The sequence below is a fragment of the Oncorhynchus masou genome, chromosome 3 (assembly GCF_036934945.1).
Source record: "Oncorhynchus masou masou isolate Uvic2021 chromosome 3, UVic_Omas_1.1, whole genome shotgun sequence".
Taxonomy (NCBI): Eukaryota; Metazoa; Chordata; class Actinopteri; order Salmoniformes; family Salmonidae; genus Oncorhynchus; species Oncorhynchus masou.
Window position 1 is genome coordinate 11,340,638 of NC_088214.1, and position 27,418 is coordinate 11,368,055.

The 27,418-nt window shown below is 40.4% G+C and overlaps 2 protein-coding genes across 8 annotated transcripts in view; one reads left to right on the forward strand and one right to left on the reverse strand.

Moving 5' to 3' along the window:
- Positions 1-1,183: 1,183 nt before the first annotated feature.
- On the reverse strand, positions 1,184-18,273 carry acsm3 (acyl-CoA synthetase medium chain family member 3). Of its 6 annotated transcripts, none has more exons than XM_064930878.1 (15): positions 18,167-18,210; positions 17,553-17,733; positions 17,028-17,234; positions 14,564-14,774; positions 13,665-13,872; positions 13,148-13,291; positions 11,860-12,016; positions 11,052-11,131; positions 10,846-10,969; positions 10,692-10,772; positions 10,434-10,535; positions 9,925-10,052; positions 2,314-2,413; positions 1,748-1,867; positions 1,184-1,638 (listed from the first exon to the last, which is right to left on the reverse strand). In XM_064930878.1, the coding sequence occupies exons 3-15, from the start codon at positions 17,232-17,234 to the stop codon at positions 1,552-1,554; spliced, it is 1,749 nt and encodes a 582-aa protein (XP_064786950.1). In that variant the 5' UTR covers positions 17,553-17,733; positions 18,167-18,210; the 3' UTR covers positions 1,184-1,551. The 6 variants fall into 6 exon arrangements, with proteins under 6 accessions (XP_064786950.1, XP_064786946.1, XP_064786954.1 ...); XM_064930874.1 differs by lacking the exon at positions 18,167-18,210 and adding an exon at positions 17,946-18,137; XM_064930882.1 differs by lacking the exon at positions 17,553-17,733 and having other exon boundaries at positions 18,167-18,273.
- ece2a (endothelin converting enzyme 2a) overlaps positions 18,259-27,418 on the forward strand; it is a 204,258-nt gene continuing 195,098 nt past the window's right edge. The window contains exons 1-2 of one of the 2 annotated variants that reach the window (XM_064930904.1): positions 18,259-18,406; positions 18,727-18,926. In XM_064930904.1, coding sequence (XP_064786976.1) covers positions 18,767-18,926 — 160 coding nt within the window. In that variant the 5' untranslated portion in view covers positions 18,259-18,406; positions 18,727-18,766. The remainder of the gene's footprint in view (positions 18,407-18,726; positions 18,927-27,418) is intronic. The other variant, XM_064930899.1, reaches the window with a different exon arrangement.

Below are 27,418 nucleotides of genomic sequence, written 5' to 3' on the forward strand. Positions count from 1 at the left end.
GGTGAGGGGTCAGAGGATGACGGTGGACCTGGTCAGGGAGGGCTCGTTGGTGAGGGGTCAGAGGATGACGGTGGACCTGGGCAGTGAGGGGTCAGAGGATGACGGTGGACCTGGGCAGGGAGGGCTCTTTGGTGAGGGGTCAGAGGATGACGGTGGACCTGGGCAGTGAGGGGTCAGAGGATGACGGTGGACCTGGGCAGTGAGGGGTCAGAGGATGACGGTGGACCTGGGCAGGGAGGGGTCAGAGGATGACGGTGGACCTGGGCAGGGAGGGGTCAGAGGATGACGGTGGACCTGGGCAGGGAGGGGTCAGAGGATGACGGTGGACCTGGGCAGGGAGGGGTCAGAGGATGACGGTGGACCTGGGCAGGGAGGGCTCTTTGGTGAGGGGTCAGAGGATGACGGTGGACCTGGGCAGTGAGGGGTCAGAGGATGACGGTGGACCTGGGCAGTGAGGGGTCAGAGGATGACGGTGGACCTGGGCAGGGAGGGGTCAGAGGATGATGGTGGACCTGGGCAGGGAGGGGTCAGAGGATGATGGTGGACCTGGGCAGGGAGGGGTCAGAGGATGATGGTGGACCTGGGCAGGGAGGGGTCGTTGGTGAGGGGTCAGAGGATTCGGGAGGGCCAAATCTGCAGACCCACGTCGTATAAAAGCAGTTGATTAAGGTACAGGCCACTCACACACTGGGAAACTCAGTTTGAATCACTAAATCAATGGCCCGGGTCCCTGAGAAGGATGTACTGATTGAGATAAGATAGGAAATCTTGCTTCCACTTAGCTAATGACCTGCAGATTAGAAACAAGACAAGAGAGAAAAGACATGTACATCGCATTAAAGTATTCACACAGGGCCAGTCTCTCTTTTCTGTAGGGGGACTCAGGTTGGCCTCTGGTGGGTCGTACCATGCTGTTCGGGGTGGTGTCCTGGGGCGTGGGCTGTGGTATGCTCCAGTACCCAGGGGTCTACCTGGACTGCACACTGTAATCAACACCAACATGTGTGTGAAGCAGAACATGCAGTGAACTAGAATCTTCAGTAGAAGACCTCCGAGGATCATGGGATAATCAAAATAGGTTTGTACAGAAATAATGTTGATTTTCTCAATATTATCACTTTGCTTTGGGCCTTAATTTGTCACTGCTGCTGTTCACGGAATAACACACACACACACACAGTGCTGTAATATACTGAATCAAAAGTTTATCCTTCAAGTTTCTTTCATTCATACCAGTGTGAAGTAGCAATTCATGCAATGATGGAGACAAATAGAAAAAGACATGTGCCATTCATTTCACAGATGTTATGATTCATTTCACATTTTAAATTTAGTCATTTACCAGTCACTCTTATCCAGAGCAACTTACAGTTAGTGCATTCATCCTAAGATAGCTAGGTGGGACAACCACATATCATCATCACAGTAAGGACATTTTGTCCTCAATGAAGTAGTTATCAGCAAAGTCGGTGCTAGTAGGAACAGGAAGAAACAGACTACATTCTCTTCACTGTTCCAATAAGAAGGTTCAACAGATGATCCTCAGCCCGTTTAGGATCTTCCCCATTCTTTGTTCCTGAGCTCCACTCTCCTGATTTTACCACTAACCGTCTTTGGTAGCTGGTCCACAAACTCTACCTGTGAAGATGAGAAAAGTCGAATTACCTTATTTTTTTGCCTTCTAATAGATATTGATCAAGCTTTTTTTTTTCAACAATAAATAGCTTTACAAAAGAATAACAATTACCTTGCGTGGATACTTGTACGGTGCAGTAACTTTCTTCACATGCGTCTGCAATTCTTTCTTAAGTTGATCTTGGTCTTGAGATTTGTACTCTGCTGTTAGAACAACAAATGCCTTCACAACCTGGGAAGAAGGAGGGCATATTAACTGGGTTGTTTTACGTAACCTTTAATTAACCTTTATTTAACTTGGCAAGTCAGTGAAGAACAAATTCTTATTTACAACAACGGCCTCCCCTAACCCGGACGACGCTGGCCCAATTGTGCGCCGCCCTATGGGACTCCCAATCACGGCCAGTTGTGTTACAGCCTGGAATCGAACCAGGGTCTGTAGTGATGCCTCTAGCACTGAGATACAGTGCCTTTGACCGCTGCGCCACTCGGGAGCCCAATTATAGTGCAGTTGCTATGAATGATTTTGGGATTGAAGCCAATATAGGTTCATTTATAGAGATCTAACCAACAAGATAGTCTAACAACTTCTGAGCTCTGAAATCATCTGACTGCTTTGATTCTGGGTGAGGATGACCTATTACTTTAATGGATTTGATTGATCCATCCATACTGTACCTCTCCTCTGATAGGGTCAGGGCTGCTGACCACGGCTGACTCAGCCACAGCCTGGTGTTCAATCAAAGCGTTCTCCACCTCAAATGGACCAATACGGTACCTATACAAACCCAGACGTTAGTCCTATTCAGACAGGATTACGTTTACTAGGGGAGGTCGTGTAATGTAATGATGTGCACGAGCACAAAACACCACATTTGTAATTTTAGTCCCGTCCGAATCTGCCAGTCATTTTTACATGGCAGGAGAGTAACAATCCCGGCCAGAGTAACCTACTGTTTTTTGGCGAACTCCAAGGTCCTCGGATAACGCTAGTCCTGTGCAAATCGACATCCCTGTGTTTTGAGAGAAATGTCTGAGTTTGACAGGTGTTGCTCGCTCACGGTTTGAGCAAGAAAACAATAACTGATTGGATAAATTGAACTAAGTGCTGCGCATAAGTGATATATAAATGGCCTACATGTATCAACTTTCACAGTGAATGCTTTTGTTTATATATTTTGTGATTATGAATTGAATATTGTCAAATGCATCTGTAAAAAAATAATTGGGCCTATTTGATGCAAAAGTTGCTGTTCATAGATCGCAAAGCAGCATAGAACTGACCTAAACATTTGGAACTGATAAGTTAACCTTCTCATCCACAGCCTTAAAACACATCTCAGATGCAAGTGCACTGTTTAGGGGGGCATTTAGGACGTACTACAGATTGCTGATATATTCTAATGATTATCATGACACTTCCTCAATTAAAATATTATGGAGACACTACATCAAAGCTGGTTTGGTTTAGAAACTTGGGAACCAATCTGGCGTTATCAGTGTGCCGGTATCACCTGGACATGTTGAAATATCTTCACACCGAGAATAAAAACCTCCAGGCTTCCGTCGTAACTGTCAATTTATTGAAAAAAAGTCATAATTACAGGGGGCAGTTTGGAAAAAACTAATCCTGTCCGAATCGTCCTTCGGAATAACGGACATTCTGGAGAAATAATTACATAACCAACATTCTCTAGCAATACTAGTCCCTGGCGAATAGGGGGATAGTCAACTAAACATTTTGTTACGTTTTCCAGACTGAGCTTATTCATCGACTGAGAAGAACTTTAAATTGACATTTGTGCCCCATAGATATAGATATAGGTATAGGTATAGATATGGGTATAGATATAGATATAGGTATAGATATAGATATAGATATAGATATAGGTATAGATATAGGTATAGATATAGATATAGGTATAGATATAGGTATAGATATAGATATAGGTATAGGTATAGATATAGGTATAGGTATAGATATAGATATATTTATAGATATAGATATAGATATAGGTATAGGTATAGATATAGGTATAGATATAGGTATAGATATAGATATATTTATAGATATAGATATAGGTATAGGTATAGATATAGGTATAGGTATAGATATAGATATATTTATAGATATAGATATAGGTATAGGTATAGATATAGGTATAGATATAGATATATTTATAGATATAGGTATAGATATATTTATAGATATAGATATAGGTATAGGTATAGATATAGGTATAGGTATAGATATAGGTATAGATATAGATATGGGTATAGATATAGATATATTTATAGATATAGATATAGGTATAGGTATAGATATAGGTATAGGTATAGATATAGATATATTTATAGATATAGATATAGGTATAGGTATAGATATAGGTATAGATATAGATATAGGTATAGATATAGATATAGGTATAGGTATAGATATAGGTATAGGTATAGATATAGGTATAGGTATAGATATAGATATATTTATAGATATAGATATAGGTATAGGTATAGATATAGGTATAGGTATAGATATAGATATATTTATAGATATAGATATAGGTATAGATATAGGTATAGATATAGGTATAGATATAGGTATAGGTATAGATATAGATATAGGTATAGATATAGGTATAGATATAGGTATAGGTATAGGTATATTTATAGATATAGGTATAGGTATAGATATAGGTATAGGTATAGATATAGATATATTTATAGATATAGATATAGGTATAGGTATAGATATAGGTATAGATATAGGTATAGGTATAGATATAGGTATAGATATAGATATAGGTATAGATATAGGTATAGATGTAGATATAGGTATAGATATAGGTATAGGTATAGATATAGGTATAGGTATAGATATAGATATATTTATAGATATAGGTATAGGTATAGATATAGGTATAGGTATAGGTATAGATATAGATATAGGTATAGATATAGGTATAGATATAGATATAGGTATAGGTATAGATATAGGTATAGATATAGATATAGGTATAGATATAGATATAGGTATAGATATAGATATAGGTATAGGTATAGATATAGGTATAGATATAGATATAGGTATAGATATAGATATATTTATAGATATAGGTATAGATATAGGTATAGATATAGGTATAGATATAGGTATAGATATAGATATATTTATAGATATAGGTATAGATATAGGTATAGATATAGGTATAGGTATAGATATAGGTATAGATATAGGTATAGATATAGGTATAGGTATAGGTATAGATATAGGTATAGGTATAGGTATAGATATAGGTATAGATATAGATATAGGCATAGATATAGGTATAGGTATAGATATAGATATATTTATAGATATAGGTATAGGTATAGATATAGGTATAGATATAGGTATAGATATAGGTATAGATATAGGTATAGGTATAGGTATAGATATAGATATAGGTATAGATATAGGTATAGGTATAGATATAGGTATAGATATAGGTATAGATATAGGTATAGATATAGGTATAGATATAGGTATAGATATAGGTATAGGTATAGATATATTTATAGATATAGGTATAGATATAGGTATAGATATAGGTATAGGTATAGATATAGGTATAGATATAGGTATAGGTATAGATATAGATATAGGTATAGGTATAGATATAGGTATAGATATAGATATAGGTATAGGTATAGGTATAGATATAGATATATTTATAGATATAGGTATAGGTATAGGTATAGATATAGGTATAGGTATAGATATAGGTATAGATATAGGTATAGGTATAGATATAGGTATAGGTATAGGTAAAGATATAGATATAGATATAGATATAGGTATAGATATAGATATAGTTATAGATATAGGTATATTTATAGATATAGATATAGGTATAGGTATAGATATAGGTATAGATATAGGTATAGGTATAGATGTAGATATATTTATAGATATAGATATAGGTATAGGTATAGATATAGGTATAGATATAGGTATAGATATAGGTATAGATATAGGTATAGATATAGGTATAGGTATATTTATAGATATAGGTATAGGTATAGATATAGGTATAGATATAGGTATAGATATAGGTATAGGTATAGATATATTTATAGATATAGATATAGGTATAGATATAGGTATAGGTATAGATATAGGTATAGGTATAGATGTAGATATATTTATAGATATAGATATAGGTATAGGTATAGATATAGGTATAGATATAGGTATAGATATAGGTATAGATATAGGTATAGATATAGATATAGATATATTTATAGATATAGGTATAGATATAGGTATAGATATAGATATAGATATAGGTATAGGTATAGATATAGGTATAGGTATAGATATAGATATATTTATAGATATAGGTATAGGTATAGATATAGGTATAGGTATAGATATAGATATAGGTATAGATATAGGTATAGATATAGGTATAGATATAGGTATAGGTATAGATATAGATATAGGTATAGGTATAGATATAGGTATAGATATAGGTATAGATATAGGTATAGGTATAGATATAGGTATAGGTATAGATATAGATATAGATATAGGTATAGGTATAGGTATAGATATAGGTATAGATATAGGTATAGGTATAGATATAGGTATAGATATAGGTATAGATATAGATATAGGTATAGATATAGATATAGGTATAGATATAGGTATAGGTATAGATATAGGTATAGATATAGGTATAGGTATAGATATAGGTATATTTATAGATATAGATATAGGTATAGGTATAGATATAGGTATAGATATAGGTATAGATATAGGTATAGATATAGGTATAGATATAGATATAGGTATAGATATAGGTATAGGTATAGATATAGGTATAGGTATAGATATAGGTATAGGTATAGGTATAGGTATAGGTATAGATATAGGTATAGATATAGGTATAGATATAGGTATAGATATAGGTATAGGTATAGATATAGATATAGGTATAGGTATAGATATAGATATAGGTATAGATATATTTATAGATATAGGTATAGATATAGGTATAGATATAGGTATAGGTATAGATATAGGTATAGGTATAGGTATAGATATATTTATAGATATAGATATAGGTATAGATATAGGTATAGATATAGGTATAGATATAGGTATAGGTATAAATATAGGTATAGATATAGGTATAGATATAGGTATAGATATAGGTATAGGTATAGATATAGGTATAGATATAGATATAGGTATAGATATAGGTATAGATATATTTATAGATATAGGTATAGATATAGGTATAGGTATAGATATAGGTATAGATATAGGTATAGGTATAGATATAGGTATAGATATAGGTATAGATATAGGTATAGATATAGATATATTTATAGATATAGATATAGGTATAGGTATAGATATAGGTATAGATATAGATATAGGTATAGATATAGGTATAGATATAGGTATAGATATAGGTATAGATATAGATATATTTATAGATATAGGTATAGGTATAGATATAGATATAGGTATAGATATAGATATATTTATAGATATAGGTATAGGTATAGATATAGGTATAGATATAGATATAGGTATAGATATAGGTATAGATATAGGTATAGGTATAGATATAGGTATAGGTATAGATATATTTATAGATATAGGTATAGATATAGGTATAGATATAGGTATAGATATAGATATAGATATAGGTATAGATATAGGTATAGATATAGGTATAGATATAGATATAGGTATAGGTATAGGTATAGATATAGGTATAGGTATAGATATAGGTATAGATATAGGTATAGATATAGATATAGGTATAGGTATAGATATAGGTATAGGTATAGGTATAGATATAGGTATAGATATAGGTATAGATATAGGTATAGATATAGGTATAGATATAGGTATAGGTATAGGTATAGATATAGGTATAGATATAGGTATAGATATAGGTATAGATATAGATATAGGTATAGATATAGGTATAGATATAGGTATAGGTATAAATATAGGTATAGATATAGGTATAGATATAGGTATAGATATAGGTATAAATATAGGTATAGGTATAGATATAGGTATAGATATAGGTATAGATATAGGTATAGATATAGGTATAAATATAGGTATAGATATAGGTATAGATATAGGTATAGATATAGGTATAGATATAGATATAGGTATAGATATAGGTTTAGATATAGATATAGGTATAGATATAGGTATAGATATAGGTATAGATATATTTATAGATATAGGTATAGATATAGGTATAGATATAGGTATAGGTATAGATATAGGTATAGATATAGGTATAGGTATAGGTATAGATATAGGTATAGATATAGGTATAGATATAGGTATAGATATAGGTATAGATATAGGTATAGATATAGATATATTTATAGATATAGATATAGGTATAGGTATAGATATAGGTATAGATATAGGTATAGGTATAGATATAGGTATAGATATAGGTATAGATATATTTATAGATATAGATATAGGTATAGATATAGGTATAGATATAGATATAGGTATAGATATAGGTATAGGTATAGATATAGATATATTTATAGATATAGGTATAGGTATAGATATAGGTATAGATATAGATATAGGTATAGATATAGGTATAGATATAGGTATAGGTATAGATATAGGTATAGATATAAGTATAGGTATAGGTATAGATATAGATATATTTATAGATATAGATATAGGTATAGATATAGGTATAGATATAGGTATAGATATAGATATAGGTATAGATATAGGTATAGATATAGATATAGGTATAGGTATAGATATAGGTATAGGTATAGGTATAGATATAGGTATAGGTATAGATATAGGTATAGATATAGGTATAGGTATAGATATAGGTATAGGTATAGATATAGGTATAGATATAGGTATAGATATAGGTATAGGTATAGGTATAGATATAGGTATAGATATAGGTATAGATATAGGTATAGATATAGGTATAGGTATAGATATAGATATAGGTATAGGTATAGATATAGGTATAGATATAGGTATAGATATAGGTATAGATATAGGTATAGATATAGGTATAGATATAGGTATAGATATAGGTATAGATATAGATATAGATATAGATATAGGTATAGGTATAAATATAGGTATAGATATAGGTATAGATATAGATATAGATATAGGTATAGGTATAGATATAGGTATAAATATAGGTATAGATATAGGTATAGATATAGGTATAGATATAGATATAGGTATAGATATAGGTATAGATATAGGTATAGATATAGGTATAGATATAGGTATAAATATAGGTATAGATATAGATATAGATATAGATATAGGTATAGATATAGGTATAGATATAGGTATAGGTATAGATATAGGTATAGATATAGGTATAGATATAGGTATAGATATAGATATAGGTATAGATATAGGTATAGATATAGATATAGGTATAGGTATAGATATAGGTATAGATATAGGTATAGATATAGGTATAGATATAGGTATAGATATATAGGTATAGATATAGGTATAGATATAGATATAGGTATAGATATAGGTATAGATATAGGTTTAGATATAGATATAGGTATAGATATAGGTATAGATATAGATATAGGTATAGATATAGGTATAGGTATAGATATAGATATAGGTATAGGTATAGATATAGGTATAGATATAGATATAGGTATAGGTATAGGTTGAGTTCCTGCCCGACTACATTGCTGAGACATGGCAGATCTTACAACGCCTGGATAGGTATTTAACATGTCAGCTAATGCTGCATTCGTAATGAAGAGGAAAGTGGGAATTTACACATAAAACTGGGAGACTAGTGGGAAACTATCATCCTGAGCTCCCACATAGTGACCCCTGACCTCACCAACTAAGGAAATTACCTCAATAACAGCATTTTTGGCAGTTAAATGCAACAAAACATTATTTACAAAAACAATGTATTAATATAGTTTTTGAACACCATAAGTTGTTTACAAGCATGGTAGCTGTATTTTTAGTTTAGTGTTTAATCAGCTATTTGGCCATGAGCCAATCGGGGTTTCTCAACAAGTTCAAAGCATGTGAACGCATCCAACTGGTATTTGCAACTTCACAACTGATAAATTCCCACCTTTCACTTGGTTACGAATGCAGCATAATGACATAGCAATCTAATTCCCAACTGCACCGTCGATGATGTGGCACGCAACCATTGGTTGATGCAATGCAAGGCCTGCACATCTAGTCGGGCAGGAAGTCGACCATAGTGTTACCCAGCTGACAGGATGACGTCATCAGCTCGACCCACGAACCACAAGTAGTCGTCCTCATCCATGACACCCCTGTCTCCAGTCAGGTAGAAGTCCCCAACATAGCACTCTGCTGTTCGATCAGGGTCACCCTGCATAGATGTGTATACAAATATTACAATATTAAGATGCAAGAAAACAAACCAAGTCTCAATGTATTTCAGAAGGTTCAAATCAATATCAAAATTGAAGGACTAGTCAGTCAGTCAATCAATCAATCAATCAATCAATCCAGGCTGTATCACAACCAGCTGTGATTGGGAGTCCCATAGGGCGGCACACAATTGGCCCAGCGTCTTCCGGTGTAGGCCGTCATTGTAAATAAGAATTTGTTCTTAACTGACTTGCCTAGTTAAATAAAGGTTAAATAATATAAAAATCAATGATGTGGATATTTCATCAATTGCTATTGGAAGAAAACAGACAGGGAGACCAGGTGGCTAGTTGACCTGCAGTGAACTGGTCGTACATACTGTGTATTCAGTAAACAGGGAAAAGGGCTTGTGTGGTTTCACTCTGATACCAAGGTTCCCCTCCACTCCTCTGGGCAAGACATTACCGGCTTCATCTACGACCTGAGATAGGAACACAAATGCTGCCAATGTCCGCAGTTTGTATCAAAACGTGGAAACTATTGATTACACATTGATTCACGTTGATGGTTAAGCACACATTACACGAATGAATGACTTGGATAATGTTCAACACTGTTGTCTGTTGACTGCATATACCTGCACATCATACTCTGGTGAAGCCTTCCCAAAAGCCCCGGCTCTGATCTTCATGCCCTTAAATGTACCCGCTATCAGTACCTGGAAGTGAAATGACAGAGAAGCTAAGACACCATTCTCTGTGCAACCTTTTATCACCTCCAACTTAACTCACAGTTTCAGTTTGTCCATATCCTTCGTAGATGTCCAGTCCAGTGGCACTCCTCCACTTCCCCATCACCTCTGGGTTGATGGGTTCACCAGCACACAAACAATGCTGCAAGTTGCTGAAATTATAACTGACAAAAAAAAGAGATGTCAATAACGATTTGGTTGTAATCTAAAAAGGAGACATTATTTAATCAGTGTGTAAGCCAATACCTGGACATGTCCTCTTGCACTAGCATTCGATAAGCAGTCGGGGCCGTGCAGAATGTGGATATGGGGTAGCTGGAGAGAGTCTTCAAAGAAAAACACATGAAATATCAATATCTGGAATGACATGAAATAACAACATTTCCCCACTACATTCAACAGAGCCACAACATACCTGCAGTGGAAGGCACAGAGGGGTTCTATATAGTGAGAATGGACATGCAGGGCCCTCTAGTGGTCAAATGCAGTGGAAGACACAGAGAGGGGTTCTCTATAGTGAGAATGGACATGCAGGGCCCTCTAGTGGTCAAATGCAGTGGAAGACACAGAGAGGGGTTCTATATAGTGAGAATGGAAATGCAGGGCCCTCTAGTGGTCAAATGCAGTGGAAGAGACAGAGAGGGGTTCTATATAGTGAGAATGGACATGCAGGGCCCTCTAGTGGTCAAATGCAGTGGAAGACACAGAGAGGGGTTCTATATAGTGAGAATGGAAATGCAGGGCCCTCTAGTGGTCAAATGCAGTGGAAGACACAGAGAGGGGTTCTCTATAGTGAGAATGGACATGCAGGGCCCTCTAGTGGTCAAATGCAGTGCCTGCAGATCTGAAGCAAATCCACTTCCCTCAGATGTGCTGACATCAAAGATGTAAGGGAATAGGTGTTGTTTTCAGACCATATGGTGTATGAACACACACGCACACGCACACACACACACACACACACACACACACACACACACACACACACACACACACACACACACACACACACACACACACACACACACACACACACACACACACACACACACACCTCCAGTACAGTGTGACTGTCGAAGCGGGGCATATGGTGGATGAAGACACAGGCTCCTTGGATCCAGGGGGCAAAGACACTGCTCCAGGCAGACTTGGCCCAGCCTGTATCAGATGTGTTCCACAAGACATCCCTCTCCGTCAGGTCCAACCAGTACCTCCACACAGACAGGAGGGGGGGAGTAGGACAGAGATAAACATTTACATTTTACATTTAAGTCATTTAGCAGACGCTCTTATCCAGAGCGACTTACAAGTTAATTTTTACCTTTATTTAACCAGGCAAGTCAGTTAAGAACACATTCTTATTTTCAATGACGGCCTGGGAACAGTGGGTTAACTGCCTGTTCAGGGGCAGAACGACAGATTTGTACCTTGTCGGCTCGGGGGTTTGAACTCACAACCTTCCGGTTACTAGTCCAACGCTCTAACCACTAGGCTACCCTGCCGCCCCCATTAGGGTTCAGTTCAGTGGGTATTATGTCATGCTTCATGTTTTGTGTGGACCCCAGGAAGAGTAGTTGCTGCTTTCACAACAGCAATTAGTCAGTGCAATCTAAGTTCAACCCATGTTATGGTTGTGATTATGTTATGGTTATGTTGTGGTTGTGATTATGTTATGGTTGTGATTATGTTATGGTTATGTTGTGGTTGTGATTATGTTATGGTTGTGGTCATGTTATGGTTTTGTGGCGTGGTTGTGATTATGTTATGGTTGTGGCGTGGTTGTGGTTATGTTATGGTAGTGATTATGTTATGGTTGTGGCGTGGTTGTGGTTATGTTATGGTTGTGATTATGTTATGGTTGTGGTTATGTTATGGTTGTGGCGTGGTTGTGGTTATGTTATGGTTTTGTGGCGTGGTTATGTTATGGTTGTGGCGTGGTTGTGATTATGTTATGTTGTGGCGTGGTTATGGTTATGTTATGGTTGTGGTGTGGTTATGGTTGTGGCGTGGTTATGGTTGTGTTATGGTTGTGGCATGGCTATGGTTGTGTTATGGTTGTGTTATGGTTGTGGCATGGTTATGGTTGTGGCGTGGTTATGGCATGGTTATGGTTGTGGCATGGTTGTGGCATGGTTATGGTTGTGTTGTGTTTGTGGCATGGTTATGGTTGTGTTGTGTTTGTGGCATGGTTATGGTATGGCGTGGTTGTGATTATGTTATGGTTGTGGTGTAGTTATGGTTGTGGTTATGTTATGGTTGTGTTATGATTATGTTGAAGTAATCTCTCGTGGACAGACTATGTAAACATCTGTGTTAACTGAGATTAATGTTGGCGGGCCTACCTTCCGTTGACAGTGAGGCCTATCCCATAGCTGCTGTGGCTGTGTTGGGTCATCTTAGGTGACCCTGTGGTCCCACTGGTGAAGAAGATGGTCATAGGGTCATCACTGCGAGTCTTCACACACTCATGGTCGCTGGACGCATTTCTATGGAGAGAATTTGGTCAGTACAGAGATGCTGAAAGTAACAAGCAAGATGTAGATAGACCAAACCAATAGATCAGACACAGTGAACTGGAGCCATTATGATCCCATCCAGACCAAACCAATAGATCAGACACAGTGAACTGGAGCCATTATGATCCCATCCAGACCAAACCAATAGATCAGACACAGTGAACTGGAGCCATTATGATCCCATCTCATTCAAATCAAATTGGTCACATACACATATTTAGCAGATGTTATTGCGGGTGAGGCAAAAAATGTAGTAAAATAATGGAATTAAGAAATATATATATATATGATCCTTTCTATGACAAGTGTCTTTGGAATTTTTTCTGACCTAAGTTATCTTTACCTCACCAGATCTCCAAAGTTCTTCCAGCCCTCTCTCTTGGTGGGGGACACCAGTATTTTGTGCTGCAGGCTGGAGCACTGAGAGGCCACGGCATCGAGCAGGGGGGCCAGGGACTCGTCTGTGATGACACAGCGGGCCCCGGAGGTCTGCAGCCGGTGCAGGACGTCCCTGGCTGTCAGCTGAGAGGTACCTGGCAGCAGTACTGTTCCTGTGAAGGACATGGGACTTCACCAGGGATAGGAGATTTGCCTGAAGGGAGATCTTGTGGCCCTAGTCATAGCTAATGACAAGGCACTGGAATAAATAAGGTTGTACATTTTCTGTTCAGGTCAGGAGATCAGATAGTACACCCGGCCCTAGTAGGCATCACATTTAGATTGACTTTTTACATTCATTTAGCAGCTTCGTCTCCAAAACTATTTCAATTGTATTGCCCCAAACATATTTATTGAACTAAACATATGCTATCTGATAGCATTATGTCTGGACTAGTGGTATTCAAAGTCAGGGTCGACGGGGGATTTCAGTGGGGTCGACAAATAAAAAATAGTTTGATTTTGGGGGGGATCCAAAAATGAAGAGGACAGATTATTTTATGGGAACAAAATACAAATGTTATTGAAAAATATCATTTGACAAATAAAATTGTACTAAGTAAATAAATGTACGTATTGGTTCTCTTCGAGCAGTTATTCCCAAAGGCAAAGCCGTCGGGGGGACGCCAATAAAAATGTGAATCACTAGATTTTCTAGTGACAAAAATTGGGTCCCCAGATATTCTGGGGGAAAAAATGTGGTCCCCGCTGAAAAAGTTTCAATATCACTCGTCTAGAAAATGCAATTTTGATTCAATCTATTATGAAGTCTTGGATTTCTGGATTAGATATTTTCTAGCTCACCGGTTCTGAGACAGGCTACATTGACGAGCCACCACTCTGGAACCCTGGGTAGTACCAGAAACACCCTGTCCTGCTGGTTGAGACCACAGGCACCTGACAGAACATTGGCCAGTCTTCTGGAATGGAAGCCCAGCTCCTCAAAACTCCAGCTCACCTCCTGCTTTCTGTCATTCACCCACCAGAAGGCAGGGTTAGATGCTTTCTCTCCTTTCTGAAATAAACAATGGTGATTTCACATTTACATTTGAGTTCATCTGAAACCGTAAAGTTTAATGTAGAACATATCCCTCTGCCAATATGAATGATATGTCAACTATCCTGCTACCTGAAGGCGGTCATCGTGATGATGTCATAACACATAACACGTCATTATGAGTTATAACAGCCATGTCACAGTCAGAGGGTTCAAGTCATTCCCCCATGACAACGGACAGTGCTTGACTTGGGGAGGAGCCCACCTGAGTAGAGTAGCGGCAGCTCAAATGTTCTTCTGCTTGAGCTCCTGTTCCTCTCATAGAATACTAGCTCAATGTATTGTGGAGCTCCTGTTCCTCTCATAGAATACTAGCTCAATGTATTGTGGAGCTCCTGTTCCTCTCATAGAATACTAGCTCAATGTATTGTGGAGCTCCTGTTCCTCTCATAGAATACTAGCTCAATGTATTGTGGAGCTCCTGTTCCTCTCATAGAATACTAGCTCAATGTATTGTTGAGCTCCTGTTCCTCTCATAGAATACTAGTTCAATGTATTGTGGAGCTCCTGTTCCTCTCATAGAATACTAGTTCAATGTATTGTGGAGCTCCTGTTCCTCTCATAGAATACTAGCTCAATGTATTGTTGAGCTCCTGTTCCTCTCATAGAATACTAGTTCAATGTATTGTTGAGCTCCTGTTCCTCTCATAGAATACTAGCTCAATGTATTGTGGAGCTCCTGTTCCTCTCATAGAATACTAGCTCAATGTATTGTGGAGCTCCTGTTCCTCTCATAGAATACTAGCTCAATGTATTGTGGAGCTCCTGTTCCTCTCATAGAATACTAGCTCAATGTATTGTGGAGCTCCTGTTCCTCTCATAGAATACTAGTTCAATGTATTGTGGAGCTCCTGTTCCTCTCATAGAATACTAGCTCAATGTATTGTGGAGCTCCTGTTCCTCTCATAGAATACTAGCTCAATGTATTGTTGAGCTCCTGTTCCTCTTATAGAATACTAGCTCAATGTATTGTGGAGCTCCTGTTCCTCTTATAGAATACTAGCTCAATGTATTGTGGAGCTCCTGTTCCTCTTATAGAATACTAGCTCAATGTATTGTGGAGCTCCTGTTCCTCTCATAGAATACTAGCTCAATGTATTGTGGAGCTCCTGTTCCTCTCATAGAATACTAGCTCAATGTATTGTTGAGCTCCTGTTCCTCTCATAGAATACTAGCTCAATGTATTGTGGAGCTCCTGTTCCTCTCATAGAATACTAGCTCAATGTATTGTTGAGCTCCTGTTCCTCTCATAGAATACTAGCTCAATGTATTGTTGAGCTCCTGTTCTTCTTATAGAATACTAGCTCAATGTATTGTTGAGCTCCTGTTCCTCTCATAGAATACTAGCTCAATGTATTGTTGAGCTCCTGTTCTTCTTATAGAATACTAGCTCAATGTATTGTTGAGCTCCTGTTCCTCTCATAGAATACTAGCTCAATGTATTGTGGAGCTCCTGTTCTTCTTATAGAATACTAGCTCAATGTATTGTGGAGCTCCTGTTCCTCTCATAGAATACTAGCTCAATGTATTGTTGAGCTCCTGTTCCTCTCATAGAATACTAGCTCAATGTATTGTGGAGCTCCTGTTCCTCTCATAGAATACTAGCTCAATGTATTGTTGAGCTCCTGTTCCTCTCATAGAATACTAGCTCAATGTATTGTGGAGCTCCTGTTCCTCTCATAGAATACTAGCTCAATGTATTGTGGAGCTCCTGTTCCTCTCATAGAATACTAGCTCAATGTATTGTTGAGCTCCTGTTCCTCTCATAGAATACTAGCTCAATGTATTGTTGAGCTCCTGTTCTTCTTATAGAATACTAGCTCAATGTATTGTTGAGCTCCTGTTCCTCTCATAGAATACTAGCTCAATGTATTGTTGAGCTCCTGTTCTTCTTATAGAATACTAGCTCAATGTATTGTTGAGCTCCTGTTCCTCTCATAGAATACTAGCTCAATGTATTGTGGAGCTCCTGTTCTTCTTATAGAATACTAGCTCAATGTATTGTGGAGCTCCTGTTCCTCTCATAGAATACTAGCTCAATGTATTGTGGAGCTCCTGTTCCTCTCATAGAATACTAGCTCAATGTATTATGGAGCTCCTGCACCTAAGTAGAAACAGTACTGGCACCCAAAACGAGTACTGAAAGCTATTTCATCCAAGTCAAGCACTGGAAATGAAGGTTGAAGGTTAGATAAACAAGGGATCCTCTACCTTTTCTTTCTCTGCCCACACATCAAGCACATCTTTTGCAAAGTTGAAGTACTCTGGTATCTGGGGGCTGTATTGTTGTTTGATACTCTCATAGCCAGTAAAGTTTTGAGGAGGAGATACCCTATGTCCACGGATCTGACATTTAAAGTTACTTGGGAATATACTGAGTGCCTTCAGTTGAAAGGACACTTTCCCAATGGCCCTCATCTGCAAAGGAAAAACAAAAACACTACTTAAGTATTGACTTAATAAAATACTTGTAGATGCAGCAGAAACAATACTGTTTAGAGCAAGAACACTCTTTCTCTCATTTTATGCATTATGCAAATGACTTTGAAGACATTCTTACCAGTTATATTAAAGCCATTCAGTAGAGACAAATTGTGCAATTACTATTTTTATGCCAACAGTTGACACACAGAGAAGAACACTGTACAGAACGTATACAGTTGATACATTAAGGTATCATTAAGTATCACGCTTAGAAAGTATCATGCTTAAGTTTAAACCCCTCTCAAACCCTACCTCTAAAATCGTCGTGTTGTTTACGGTTTATGTTGCTCTGTCTGCGGGCTGAAAATAAGGAATGGCGCCCAAGAAATGTATCCATAATGGGTCTAGTGAAAAGGAAGGAATACTAGGGCTCAACTCCGACACCGGGAGAGATCTGTTCATTCCATGACCTGAATGGGTGAACTATTAAAATCTGCAAGACCAGGAAGTAGGCGTGGTGTTATAAATGCACATGTACACGTTAAAACTTTACTTATTTACACAACAATTGAAAGGAACCCACTAATATGTTTCAGACCAAAATTAGAGTAATATGACACCACAAAAACATTGCTTATTAATAGTCTTCATGGTTATTATAGCGCCTACTAAATACGTGTTTTTCTGTCCAAAATATTAGTCTACCGTGCAGATGAGACGAAGAGCTGTTCAATGGAGTTCGTTTTGCATCGCCCGGTGCCATTGGATCTTAAATTAAATCATTACCCACGAACTGGGCCAATCTGTCACAATGTAGCCTAACAATTTCTTCCTCGTTTTACACACATGAAAACTGCAAACGGACGGAAATGAATGAAAGTGAAGACATTGTCACAACAGTAGTAGGCAATGTCGCAGACTTTTACCAGGTGTATTTGCAGATACAGCTGACCCTGCTACACTGTAACGTCGGTTCCTCAGATGTGATCAGATGGGATATCATTGCCCCAGGATGCTTTGCGCGGAGTGTATGACGGAAGGTTTCCTGCGAGCAACACGTGGAATGTGGATAACGCTCCAATGAACAGCTCGCCTATATGTTCCTTTCCTTTCATTTCAAATCATTTTCATGAAAACTGCATGAAGTGAGGACATAACTGACTGACGTAAGCGAACAAGAGTTTACAATGTCACATGGGCATTCGGCGTAAAATGTAGCTAGATAGATAGATGGCTATGGCTACATAGCGATGATCATAGACAGTACTGTATGTAAACACGTTGTGGTATTGTCGTTGGTTTTGACGAGCACAGCCACACCTGTGTCATCATAACATAACACTATCAACAGTCTAGTTAATTACATTGATCTATATTCAACTCAGCAATGCTATTCACAACATAAGGGTGACTGACAAAATCATGTATGTTCCATTTTATACAGAAAAGCATCAATTCTGTTTTAATTTCTATACATTGTGTATAGCTATCATTGCATTCCTTGTACAGTGAGGGACAGCGTGGGGATGGAGTATCTACCCGACCGTAACTCCAGGTATAAAGACGTGGACTACTGGGATGAGAGGTACAAGACAGAGAAGTCGTTTGAATGGTTCGGAGACTTCTCCAAGTTCCAGCATCTACTTCAGCGTCACGTCCTGAAGGACGATGCCATCCTTGTGCTTGGTATGTGTTCTGACCTTACTTGCCTACTTGTCTTTATTTCTGAAGAAATATTGGACATTGTGAAAATTACATTCGTGAAGACCTTACTGCATCAATGGAATTTTTGTCTCATCATTTCGTAATTTATTTGGAAAGAGGGGAACAGGGCTTTATAACGCGACAGACCACAAGATGGCGCTGCAAGACAACGTTTGAACATGTCCATGTTCTGTATAGTCATAATATTATAATCCCTCCCTTGCACATTCTTCAGCCCCTGATTACATCATTCTACAGAAGTGGTTAAAAGTCATTTGTAGAGACTTTTGTACCTAGGTTTTGTACCTATTCAGTGCTTGATATGCATGCTTAATATACATTAATTTGAGCTACAAACATTTGCTGTTCAGCACACATCTGGATACTTTCACATTTGCATTCAGATTGCAAAATGATAGCCACGCTGCCCGTTATTTGAATGTAAGTCATAAACAGCATGGCTAGAGTATATATTACTGTTGTTAGCTATCCTTCAAACATTACCCAAGCACTTGTTTTGCCACTACATTGCAGATATTGTATCTGTCCCAGTAGTGAAAGCCGTTCCTTGTGGAATATTATAGAATGTAACAGTTAGTTGATGTTGACAAAGGTGTTAAACATGGTTGCATTATTTTGATGGAATATCCCTCAAAAAAGGGGTTGATAGAGCCCTGGAAGAATATTATTATCCCAGTGCAGAGGATTCCAAAGCCAACCTTGCTGATATACTTGTTTCCCTGGTTTGAAGGGTTGTACTGTAGTTGCAGTGACCAAGCGGAGGCTTAGGGTGGCGCTGTTGCTAGTGGTCTGTTGTCAGTCACTGTAGGGTCCCTGTTTATGTATGCGCAGCAGAGCAGCACTCGTGTGTGTGTGTGTGTGTGTGTGGAGGGTTCAATGCTGAACAATTGTGTCAGCGAACGACAGGGTCTTCCTGGACTATGATGGAGGTAAGACCGGTGTTGTCAGGACCTAGGTACTAGGCTCGCACTCCTCCACGGAAATCTCCTGTCATTCTCTCCTGTAGTTTTTCTCGTCTTTCACTTGACCCTGGGATCAAACAGGCTCATTTAATTTTTTTATTTTATTTATTTCACCTTTATTTAAACAGGTAGGAAAGTAGAGAACACCTTTATTTAACCAGGTAGGCAAGTAGAGAACACCTTTATTTAACCAGGTAGGCAAGTAGAGAACACCTTTATTTAACCAGGTAGGCAAGTAGAGAACACCTTTATTTAACCAGGTAGGCAAGTAGAGAACACCTTTATTTAACCAGGTAGGCAAGTAGAGAACACCTTTATTTAACCAGGTAGGCAAGTAGAGAACACCTTTATTTAACCAGGTAGGCAAGTAGAGAACAAGTTCTCATTTACAATTGCAACCTGGCCAAGATAAAGCAAAGCAGTTCTACACATACAACGACAGAGTTACACATGGAGTGTAAACAAACATACAGTCAATAATACAGATTGAGAAAAACAAGTATCTATACAACGTGAGCAAATGAGGTGAGATGAGGGAGGTAAAGGCAAAAAAAGGCCATGGTGGCAAAGTAAATACAATATAGCAAGTAAAACACTGGAATGGTAGATTTGCAATGGAAGAATGTGCAAAATGGAAATAATGGGGTGCAAAGGAGCAAAATACATAAATACAGAAGGGAAAGAGGTAGTTGTTTGGGCTAAATTATAGGTGGGCTATGTACAGGTCCAGTAATCTGTGAGCTGCTCTGACAGTTGGTGCTTAAAGCTAGTGAGGAATACAAGTGTTTCCAGTTTCAGAGATTTTTGTAGTTCGTCCCAGTCATTGGCAACAGAGAACTGGAAGGAGAGGCGGCCAAATGAAGAATTGGTTTTGGGGGTGACCAGAGAGATATACCTGCTGGAGCGGGTGCTGCAGGTGGGTGATGCTATTTTTTTTAAATGTTTTAATTTATTTTTAATTTATTTCACCTTTATTTAACCAGGTAGGCTAGTTGAGAACAAGTTCTCATTTACAACTTCGATCTGGCCAAGATAAAGCAGGGTAGCCTAGTGGTTAGAGCGTTGGACTAGTAACTGAAAGGTTGCAAGTTCAAACCCCCGAGCTGACAAGGTACAAATCTGTCGTTCTGCCCCTGAACAGGCAGTTAACCAACCCACTGTTCCTAGGCCGTCATTGAAAATAAGAATTTGTTTTTAACTGACTTGCCTAGTAAAATAAAGGTAAAATAAAAAAAATAGCAGTGTGAACAGACAACACAGTTACACATGGGGTAAACAAACAAGTCAATAGCACAGGGGGAAAAAAGTCTATATACATTGTGTGCAAAAGGCATGAGGAGGTAGGTGAATAATTACAATTTAGCAGATTAACACTGGAGTGATAAATGATCAGATGGTCAAGTGCAGGTAGAGATACTGGTGTGCAGAAAAGTAAATAAATAAAAACAGTATGGGGATGAGGTAGGTAAATTGGGTGGGCTATTTACCGATGGACTATGTACAGCTGTAGCGATCGGTTATCTGCTCAGATAGTGGTGACCAGTGAGCTGAGATAAGGGGGTACTTTACCTAGCAGGGTCTTGTAGATGACCTGGAGCCAGTGGGTTTGGCGACGAGTATGAAGCAAGGGCCAGCCAACGAGAGCATACAGGTCGCAGTGGTGGGTAGTAAATGGGGCTTTGGTGACAAAACGGATGGCACTGTGTTAGACTGCATCCAATTTATTGAGTAGGGTATTGGAGGCTATTTTGTAAATGACATCGCCGAAGTCGAGGATCGGTAGGATGGTCAGTTTTTGGAGGGTATGTTTGACAGCATGAGTGAAGAAGGCTTTGTTGCGAAATAGGAAGCCAATTCTAGATTTAACTTTGGATTGGAGATGTTTGATGTGAGTCTGGAATTAGAGTTTACAGTCTAACAAGACACCTAGGTATTTGTAGTTGTCCACATTTTCTAAGTCAGAACCGTCCAGAGTAGTGATGCTGGGCGGGCGGGCAGGAGCAGGCAGCGATCAGTTGAAGAATGCATTTAGTTTTACTTGTATTTAAGAGCAATTGGAGGCCACGGAAGGAGAGTTGTGTGGCATTGAAGCTTGCCTGGAGGGCTGTTAACACAGTGTCCAAAGAAGGGCCAGAAGTATACAGAATGGTGTCGTCTGCGTAGAGGTGGATCAGAGAATCACCAGCAGCAAGCGCGACATCATAGATGTATACAGAGAAGAGAGTCGGCCTGAGAATTGAACCCTGTGGCACCCCCATAGAGACTGCCAGAGGCCCGGACAACAGGCCCTCTGATTTGCCACACTGAACTCTATCAGAGAAGTAGTTGGTGAACCAGGCGAGGCATTCATTTGAGAAACCAAGGCTACCGAGTCTGCCGATGAGGATGTGGTGATTGACAGAGTCGAAAGCCTTGGCCAGGTCAGTGAATACGGCTGCACAGTATTGTTTCTTATCGATGGCGGTTAAGATGTCGTTTAGGACCTTGTGTGGGTGAGGTGCACCCATGACCAGCTCTGAAACCAGATTGCACAGCGGAGAAGGTATGGTGGGATTCGAAATGGTCGGTAATCTGTTTGTTGACTTGGCTTTTGAAGACCTTAGAAAGGCAGGGTAGGATAGATATAGGTCTGTAGCAGTTTGGGTCAAGAGTGTCCCCCCCTTTGAAGAGGGGGATGACCGCAGCTGCTTTCCAATCTTTGGGAATCTCAGACGACACAAAAGAGAGGTTGAGCAGGCTAGTAATAGGGGTTGCAACAATTTCGGCAGATCATTTTTAGAAAGAAAGGGTCCAGATTGTCTCGCCCGGCTGATTTGTAGGGGTCCATATTTTGCAGCTCTTTCAGAACATCAGCTGACTGGATTTGGTATTAAATAGCCTTTCTGTTTATTCAGTGGTATGAATGCAACACATTTTATTTAGCAGCAGATGACGACTATTGCAGATGGAAAAGTATAGCGAGTGAAATGGTCGCCAGTTTATAAAAGTAAAAGAAATGAAATATGCATAAATATTGATGCATGTTGGTCAGCTAATATCAACTTAATTATTTCTCTTTGTATATTTTTTGCGGATCAACATTTGCTTTTGTGCACACAAACATACTATAGTACAATCTCCAAATTAAACAGGGTGCCAATGTAATGGATGTGAAATGGCTAGCTAGTTAGCGGTGCGCGCTAGTGGTGCTTCAATCGGGGACGTCACTTGCTCTGAGACCTTGGAAGTAGTGGTTCCCCTTGCTCTGCAAGGGCCGCGGCGTTTGTGGAGCGATGGGTAACGATGCTTCGTGGGTGACTGTTGTTGATATGTGCAGAGGGTCCCTGGTTTGCGCCCGGGTATTGGCGAGGGGACGGTGTGAAGTTGTACTGTTACACCAACCTGTGTCAACAAGTAACACCTTTGGGAATGTATCTCGTATTGTCTCATCAATGTATGTCGAAACCTCTGTCACTTCCACCAACCTGCGTCATAGTATGTATGGTGCTGCTGCAAGACAGACCACTCTTTCTGCATGTTGATTTGAGCCTAAGAAAAATTATTCCATCGCCTAGGACTGGATGCATTCTACACTGAAGAGTTCTCTCGCACACACAGGCACGCACACACGCAGTCACACGTTTCTGTCACTGGTACTTGTACTGTCTCTTCACACATAGACGCTCACATACACACACACAGCTCAGCTATATATAGGTTATATATCCACACACACAAACCCCTGCTTCACCCGTCGTCTCAACAGTGGTGTTTCTGGTTGGTGTTTAGGTGAGGCCATTGGCTCATAAACTGTCACAGAGAATCTCCTTCACTGTGGTGTGTAACACAGTGGTATAACTCTAAAGCATGGAGAGAAGTGGAGGAAAGGGGGGGCTGATTGTGTCAGGATGGAGGGGGCAGAGAAGTGGAGGAAAGAGGGGGCTGATTGTGTCAGGATGGAGGGGGCAGAGAAGTGGAGGAAAGGGGGGCTGATTGTGTCAGGATGGAGGGGGCAGAGAAGTGGAGGAAAGGGGGGCTGATTGTGTCAGGATGGAGGGGGCAGAGAAGTGGAGGAAAGGGGGGCTGATTGTGTCAGGATGGAGGGGGCAGAGAAGTGGAGGAAAGGGGGGCTGATTGTGTCAGGATGGAGGGGGCAGAGAAGTGGAGGAAAGGGGGGGCTGATTGTGTCAGGATGGAGGGGGCAGAGAAGTGGAGGAAAGGGGGGCTGATTGTGTCAGGATGGAGGGGCAGAGAAGTGGAGGAAAGGGGGGGCTGATTGTGTCAGGATGGAGGGGGCAGAGAAGTGGAGGAAAGGGGGGCTGATTGTGTCAGGATGGAGGGGGCAGAGAAGTGGAGGAAAGGGGGGCTGATTGTGTCAGGATGGAGGGGGCAGAGAAGTGGAGGAAAGGGGGGCTGATTGTGTCAGGATGGAGGGGGCAGAGAAGTGGAGGAAAGGGGGGCTGATTGTGTCAGGATGGAGGGGGCAGAGAAGTGGAGGAAAGGGGGGCTGATTGTGTCAGGATGGAGGGGGCAGAGAAGTGGAGGAAAGGGGGGGGGCTGATTGTGTCAGGATGGAGGGGGCAGAGAAGTGGAGGAAAGGGGGGCTGATTGTGTCAGGATGGAGGGGGCAGAGAAGTGGAGGAAAGGGGGGCTGATTGTGTCAGGATGGAGGGGGCAGAGAAGTGGAGGAAAGGGGGGGCTGATTGTGTGTCAGGATGGAGGGGGCAGTGAGTTAATGAAGGGGAGGGAGGGAGGGAAGGAAGGAAGGAGGGAAAGCAAGATGTTGGGATTGAGGAAGGTAGAAAGAGATGGGAGAGGAAGAGAAGTTCCTGTGCCGTGAGCATTGGTGTCCATATGATTGTTTTAAGAGTCTCTTTAACTTTTAGTTTATTCTATCTGAAAAAATATCACAATATTATTAGAATAGTAAAATCATCCTAATACCCATCCCTAGCCCTTTCTTCCTTGCTCCCTGGACACGCCTGGAGCCCAAATGGATGACGTATGTTGCACAGCTGAGAGTCCAGTGTGGAGACGAATGGATTCATTTCAGTCAGTCATCCTGAAAAGCCCTTCCCAGCTAGTATATGTTGGCTAGTTGGCAGTGGCAGCAGCATGGGGCTAGTTGGCTAGTTGGCAGTGGCAGCAGCAGCAGCAGCATGGGGCTAGTTGGCAGCAGCAGCATGGGGCTAGTTGGCAGCAGCAGCATGGGGCTAGTTGGCAGTGGCGGCAGCAGCATGGGGCTAGTTGGCAGCAGCAGCATGGGGCTAGTTGGCAGCGGCAGCAGCAGCAGCAGCATGGGGCTAGTTGGCAGCGGCAGCAGCAGCAGCATGGGGCTAGTTGGCAGCGGCAGCAGCAGCAGCATGGGGCTAGTTGGCAGCGGCAGCAGCATGGGGCTAGTTGGCAGCGGCAGCGGCAGCAGCAGCATGGGGCTAGTTGGCAGCGGCAGCAGCATGGGGCTAGTTGGCAGCGGCAGCAGCAGCAGCATGGGGCTAGTTGGCAGCGGCAGCAGCAGCAGCATGGGGCTAGTTGGGAGCGGCAGCATGGGGCTAGTTGGGAGCGGCAGCATGGGGCTAGTTGGGAGCGGCAGCATGGGGCTAGTTGGGAGCGGCAGCATGGGGCTAGTTGGCAGCGGCAGCATGGGGCTAGTTGGCAGCGGCAGCAGCAGCATGGGGCTAGTTGGCGGCAGCAGCAGCAGCATGGGGCTAGTTGGCAGCAGCAGCATGGGGCTAGTTGGCAGCAGCAGCAGCATGGGGCTAGTTGGCAGCGGCAGCAGCAGCAGCATGGGGCTAGTTGGCAGCGGCAGCAGCAGCATGGGGCTAGTTGGCAGCGGCAGCAGCAGCATGGGGCTAGTTGGCAGCGGCAGCAGCAGCATGGGGCTAGTTGGCAGCAGCAGCAGCAGCAGCATGGGGCTAGTTGGCAGCAGCAGCAGCAGCATGGGGCTAGTTGGCAGCGGCAGCAGCAGCAGCATGGGGCTAGTTGGCAGCGGCAGCAGCAGCATGGGGCTAGTTGGCAGCAGCAGCAGCAGCAGCATGGGGCTAGTTGGCAGCAGCAGCAGCATGGGGCTAGTTGGCAGCAGCAGCAGCAGCATGGGGCTAGTTGGCAGCAGCAGCAGCATGGGGCTAGTGAAAACTGGTCAAATAAATGGATGTTTCTGTCGATGGGCGAGGGAGAAATAACTTGTAGTACCAAGTCACCATCTCTAATTTGTCACGTTCGTTATAACGAGGAGACCAAGGCGCAGCGAATACATACTTCTTTATTTACACGAAGACCACTAAACAAACGAACAAAACAAATGTGCCGCTATAAGACACGAGTGGTGACAGGCAACTACACATAGACAATAACCCACAAAACCAACATGGAAAATGGCAACCTAAATAGGATCCCCAATCAGAGACAACGATAAACAGCTGCCTCTGATTGGGAACCAATTCAGGCCACCATAGACCTACATACACCAAGACATAAAACCCCATAGATATACAAAAACCCCTAGACAGTACAAAAACACACGTCACACCCTGGCCTAACCAAAATAATAAAGAAAACAAAGATCACTAAGGTCAGGGTGTGACATTTATTCCATCCCACTTTATTTTATTTAGAGTAGAATTGCTGTCTTCATGAAAAAATAGATTGTAATATTTGGTAGTAACCACCTGGATGTCACTGTGATACAGTCTACACCAGTGGGCATCAACCTGAGTAAAGAGTAAAGATCACTTTCGCAGTCAAAAAGCAAACCAGGATCTACCGCTCAGATTAAAGATGTAACATTAACCTAATAAAAATACTTTTTTGCAGTTTTTTTAAATACTAATACTACTAATAATAATACAAGTGGAGTTGAGCCGTTTCTACAGAAATGTTTGGTGATGGAATGTCTTGAACATGGACTGGTTGGTGACCACTGGTTTACACTGCTCAATGGGTACAGATTGTGCAGCAAGCCAACAACATGGGGCAGTGTCCTTTGCTCTCACTTGCTGCAGTAGGGAGAGTAGCTAGACAGTGTAGCCTATATCAGGCCAGTAAGGAGAGTAGCTAGACAGTGTAGCCTATATCAGGCCAGTAATGAGAGTAATGAGATGTACAAATATACATATTTGTATAAAAACATACAGAAATCCGTGTATGTGTGTGTAAATATATGAATGTATATGATGAAATATCAGGTACCTTGATGATTTATATTAACCTGGTTGAGATATATCCCTTTTGTTACTTATTAGATCTGTTTCCCCTGTCCTTGTCTCCACCCCCTCCAGGTGTCTCCCATCTTCCCCACTTGTCCTTGTCTCCACCCCCTCCAGGTGTCTCCCATCTTCCCCACTTGTCCTTGTCTCCACCCCCTCCAGGTGTCTCCCATCTTCCCCACTTGTCCTTGTCTCCACCCCCTCCAGGTGTCTCCCATCTTCCCCACTTGTCCTTGTCTCCACCCCCTCCAGGTGTCTCCCATCTTCCCCACTTGTCCTTGTCTCCACCCCCTCCAGGTGTCTTCCATCT

Excerpts from the sequence above, each read along its gene's own strand:
- acsm3 (XM_064930882.1), bottom strand. The coding sequence starts at position 17,234 with ATGAGGGCCATTGGGAAAGTGTCCTTTCAACTGAAGGCACTCAGTATA. Across the intron at positions 10,970-11,051 it reads GTGCAAGAGGACATGTCCAG|TTATAATTTCAGCAACTTGC; the intron begins GTATTGGCTTAC and ends TTTTTTTGTCAG. Across the intron at positions 1,868-2,313 it reads CTGACCCTATCAGAGGAGAG|GTTGTGAAGGCATTTGTTGT; the intron begins GTACAGTATGGA and ends CCTTCTTCCCAG.